Source organism: Mandrillus leucophaeus, unplaced genomic scaffold (assembly GCF_000951045.1).
Source record: "Mandrillus leucophaeus isolate KB7577 unplaced genomic scaffold, Mleu.le_1.0 Scaffold390, whole genome shotgun sequence".
Taxonomy (NCBI): domain Eukaryota; kingdom Metazoa; phylum Chordata; class Mammalia; order Primates; family Cercopithecidae; genus Mandrillus; species Mandrillus leucophaeus.
In genome coordinates, this window is record NW_012104143.1 from 1,877,355 (window position 1) to 1,882,580 (window position 5,226).

The window sequence follows — 5,226 nt, forward strand, 5'->3', positions numbered from 1 at the left end:
CTGCCTCCCAGGTTCAAGCGATTCTCGTGCCTCAGCATCCCGAGTAGCTGGGATTACAGGTGCCTGCTACAACGCCCGGCTAATTTTTGTATTTTTTTTTTTTTAGTAGAGACAGGTTTTTGGTTTTTTTTTTTTTAGTAGAGACGGGGTTTCACCAGACTGGCCAGGCTGTTCTCGAACTCCTTACCTCAGCCTCCTGCCTCAGCCTCCCAAAGTGCTGGGATTCCAGGCGTGAGCCACCGTGCCCGGCAGCTCTTAGGTGTACTTCTAATCGACGTTTCCTATTTAGCCAAGTGTTTGGCTCTCCCTGGCATGACAACTGGAATCATGCAACCTCACACTCAGTTTAGGGTACATTAATTCCCCTGTTCCTTTTTCTTTACTTCCATGGGATGTTAGAGCTTATTCCTTCATTAGTTAGTTCCACAAAAGGCTCCTGGACTTCTTACGTGCACTGTGTAAGTGCGACTGGAAGAGGACAGGCTGGTGATCTTGGTTAAGTCTCTTCAGCGATGGAGGACCCAGTTTCCTTCTTCGTAAAAACGGCGTGATCATAGGGAAATAATGCACTAAGGTATAATAGTAAGTGCTTAATACAGTGGTTCCCGAGGTGTGATCTCCAGACCAGTAGCACCAGTACCACCTGGGAACTCCACAGAAATGCAAATTCTAGGGCCTCACCCCAGATTTACAGAATCAGAAACTCTCTGGGGAGGACTAGGAAGCAATCTGTTTAAACAAGTCTTGGAGGTGATGAGGATTCATGCTCAAGTTTGAGAACCGCAGGGTTAATAGGTGGTAACTATTAGCAGTTGGTACTTGAGGCTGCAGAGACAACGAAAAACTCAGCTGGCTAAAGTTAAGTACTAAGGTGCCAGCAGCACCCACAGGGCTCTCAACTGCCTGGGTCCCCGCCCTCACTCCCGTCTCACTCAACAGGCCCCTCCGAGAGCGCTCGCTGACTGGTGGAGTTTCTGGTCGACATTCACCACCCACCCAACCGCAGAGCGCGTAAACTGAGAGGGGCGGAAGTAGGCGGGGCGAGAGCTGTGTGCCTACTGGCTACAGACCACGCCGCAGAGTGAGTGGGGCGGAGCTGCGCGTGCGCGGGGCCGAGGCGCGCCCCTGGCGGCCGTTGAAAAATGGCGACTGTGGCGGAGTTGAAGGCTGGTGAGTGCGAGCCGGGAGGGCTGCGCATGGGAAACGTCGGGTCATCATCCTGTGGAAAGGATGGGATGGGAGGAGAGAGCGCGGAACACAAGGGTTGGCTTTTGCAGGGGTTATTCTTCGGTGTGAGGGCCTGCGGGGAACGTCTGGCTGCTGTCCCAGCCTGTGCGTGGGGAGCTCTTATGGGGAAGACGTTGCCCACTGGCGAGTTTTAAACCAATTTGGAGCTGAAGGAGTTGCATAATCTTCAAGCACTAAGAGGCCTATAGGCCTGCATCTTGGGCCCCTGGCGCATCTTATTGGACCCTGCCGGGGGCTGGAGGGCTTGCTTGGACCGGTCTTGGCACTCAAGGCTGATGACTACAATTCCCACAACCCCTATTGGGTTAGGCACTGCCCTAAACAATTTGCTTAGTTGTCTCGTTGGATCCTTACAACAAGCTGTTAAGAAGCCCTCCCCTCTCCCCGCCTTTTTTTTTTTTTTTTTTTTTAAAAAAACAGATTGGGTCTCTCTGTCGCCCAGTCTGGAATGCAGTAGCGCGATCACAGCTCACTGCAGGCTGGAACTCCGGGACTCCAGTGATCCTCCCACCTCAGCTTCCAGATCAGGTGGGAATACAGGCGCTCTTCACCATGCCCGGCTAATTTTTCTATTTTTTGTAGATACGGGGTCTTGCTGTATTGCCCAGGCTGATGTCGAACTCCTGGTCTCAAGCTGTCCTCCCACCTTGGCCCCCTCAAAGTGCTGGGATTACAGGCGTGAGCGCCTGGCCCGTTTTTCATCGGAAGAAACTAGAGGCAAAAAGTTTGGTGGCCAGGCCATTCTCCTGTCTTTTGAGGAAAAGATACTCTAAGCTAGTTACGTGCGAGTCATTGATGACGTTTGTGCACTGTTTACTTTGAAGCAAATGTCCAGACAAGTAATAGTAATAATAGTTATCGTTGAGCCTCATGTGTCAGGCACTACTCAGCCTGTGTATTACCTGATTGAAACAACCCTATGCCCGTTTCATAGATTGGGAAACTGAGGTACTGAGAAGTGAAATAGCCCAAAGTGATTTCACTAGAAAGAGACACAGGGTGGAAACCTAGTTGTGATGCACCTGTTTGCCACGTCTTATTACCACTGAGCAATATTGCTGTCCAATAAATAAAACCAGTTCCAGTTTGCAGGGAACCCAGGGTTTAAACTAGTAATTCTTAGAGATTTTAGAGAGAGACGTGTATAAAAGTGTGTATTTGGGGCACAGGGCTGGTGAACAGTCATAAAACAGCAGGCATGCGTCTGTCCATAAGAACAGACTTCACACGAATCTACAGATTGTGTTCCCAGGGAAATACACATCATATGTAATATTGCATACATTTTCAGAGGATTTAAAGGTACACTTGGAATGAGCCAAGCACAGTGGCTCATGCCTGTAATCGTAACACTTTGGGAGGATTGCTTGAGCCCAGGAGTTTAAGAGCAGTCTGGCCAACATAGTGAGACCCCATCTTTATAAAAAAAAAAAAAAAGCCAGGCATAGTGGCCTGTGCCTGTAGTCCCAGCTACCCCACAGGCTGAAGCAGGAAGATCGCTTGAGCCCAGGAGATAGAGGTGACAATGAGCTACAGTGGTGCCACTGCACTCCAGCCTGGGCAACAAAATGAGACCTTGTCTCAAAAAAAAAAAATACAAATTAAAAAAAAAAAGAAAAGGTACTCTTGAAATATAAGTGAGGTTAAAACCTTTCCGAAGAAGTTTTGATGGCCCAGTGTTCTAAGCATAATAGAGGGAAAGATAAAATGGTATGGACCTCCAAAAGGAACCCGGTGAAAACTTGTTTGCCAGCCAGTTACCTTATATTGTATGGGCTTTTACCTTTTTTAAGCACGATCACATTTTTCCTCCTTATTTGGTTCTATCTCTGAGAGGTAAAGCTCATTATTTTAGAGAAGGCAACTGAGGCATGGGTTGGTAATCCACCACTGAGGTGCTGATGAGACATGCTGGCTTTCCTGTTTCCACTGTCACTAATTCTCGTTTCTCTGCCCAGTTTGAGGCTGTCCTGTGTGTAATACAGAGTAACTGGAACAGGATCCTTGCCAGTGGCAAAATCTCTCCATCTAATTTCCAAAGATGGAATTAGAGAATAGGGGTTCAGTTATGATTCTAAGAGTACAATAAGGCTGTACCTTCCTTTTATGGGCCTGTGACAAAGTCTGATTGGGTGATAACTGTACTTAACCTATTTGCAAGAAGGTTGAAAGGATGCTTTAAAAATGAGAGGAAAGAAAGGTCAAAAGTCAGTAAAGAGTGTATCTCTTTAGTCATATGATCCAGGGTTATTGTTGATGTTATTTATTGAAGCTTAGAAAGATCTTATGTCCATACGGACTTGGATAAGCTCCTGGGCTGTCTTTATGGATTTCTGTTACTGTGGTATACTTATTTGGTGCCTTTGGCAAGGTGCAGAACAGTGTTAAACTACATTGATTTCCCAGTAGTATACAGCAATGTATTATAATCCTCCTAGGTGACTCCTCCTGAGCTCTTGCTATGTTCTTGGCTCTGTGGATGAGATATGTTCATTCTCTGAAGTTGTCATTTAGCTGGTAGGAACTCTTTGAAAATAGAAAGTTCCAGATCAGTACAAGGGATGGTGCCAATTCAGTCCTAAGATCCCCATTATCTATGCAAAATCTCATGATCATAACTGCTTTGTCATGGTGACTCTGGCTAATCAGTAAGTTAGGTTTACATTCTGCATACACATCCCTGACTCCTTAAGATGGCATTGATATAGTCACGTGCTAGATTTCTAACTAGGCTTAACATTTCAGAATCCTGCTGTTCTAAGGAATTAACTCATAGTTGTCTTTAAAACAACAAAGAGGCCAGCAGGCGTGGTGGCTCACACCTGTAATCCCAGTACTTTGGGAGGCTGAGGCGGGCGGATCACGAGGTGAGGAGATGGAGACCATCCTGGCCAACATAGTAAAACCCTGTCTCTACTAAAAATACAAAAATTAGCCGGGCGTGGTGGGGCGCGCCTGTAATCCCAGCTATTCAGGAGGCTGAGGCAGGAGAATCACTTGAACCGGGGAGCCTGGAGATTGCAGTGAGCTGAGATTGTGCCACTGCACTCCAACCTGGCGACAGAGCGAGATTGTCTCGAAACAACAATGAAAAACCCAAAACACCTTTTCACTCCCTAAAGGGTTCTGGATTATCAAAGGTTTGTGTTTTTTTTTTTGGTTGGTTGGTTGGTAAGTTAGTTGTTTTAGACGGAGTCTCTCTCTTTGCCCAGGCTGGAGTACAGTGGCACCATCTTGGCTCACTGCAACTTCTGCCTCCCAGGTTCAAGCAATTCTCCTGCCTCAGCCTCCCAAGTTGCTGGGACTACAGGCGCATGCCACCACACCTGGCTAATTTTTTGTATTTTTAGTAGAGACGGGGTTTCACCTTGTTAGCCAGGATGGTCTCAATCTCCTGACGTCGTGATCCGCCCACCTCGGCCTCCCAAAGTGCTGGGTTACAGGCATGAGCCACCATGCCCTGCCATCAAAGATTTTTACACAGTAACCCAACAGACTTCTTTTATGGAATATAGTTGTGTTCTTTAATCATCTTTCTAGACCAGAGGTGGTTATGACAAGCAGAACTTGTGTGCAGTGGCAGACACTCTTGAAAATATATGAGAGACAGGGGCTTAAGTTCAGGTCCAAGTAAGCAACTGTAATTCTATCCCCCACCTTTTCCCCTCACTAAAGAATTATGTATTGGCCGGGCACCGTGGCTCACGCCTGTAATCCCAGCACTTTGGGAGGCCAAGGTGAGTGGATCACGAGATCAGGAGATTGAGACCATCCTGGCCAACACGGTGAAACCCCATCTCTACTAAAAATACAAAAAAGAATTAGTTGGGCATGGTGGCACGTGCCTGTAGTCCCAACTACTCGGGAGGCTGAGGCAGGAGAATTGCTTGAACCTGGGAGTCAGAGGTTGCAGTGAGCTGAGATCACCACCACTGCACTCTAGCCTGGGCGAAAGAGAGAGACTCTGTCTCAAAAAAA

General features: G+C 47.3%; 1 protein-coding gene across 4 annotated transcripts in view; it reads left to right on the top strand.

The window, feature by feature from the left end:
* Window positions 1–1,078: 1,078 nt before the first annotated feature.
* Window positions 1,079–5,226, top strand: part of FOPNL (FGFR1OP N-terminal like) — a 22,919-nt gene continuing 18,771 nt past the window's right edge. For all 4 annotated transcript variants that reach the window (XM_011991184.1, XM_011991187.1, XM_011991188.1 and 1 more), the window contains exon 1: window positions 1,079–1,170. In XM_011991184.1, the coding sequence (XP_011846574.1) occupies window positions 1,143–1,170 (28 nt within the window). In that variant the 5' untranslated portion in view covers window positions 1,079–1,142. The remainder of the gene's footprint in view (window positions 1,171–5,226) is intronic.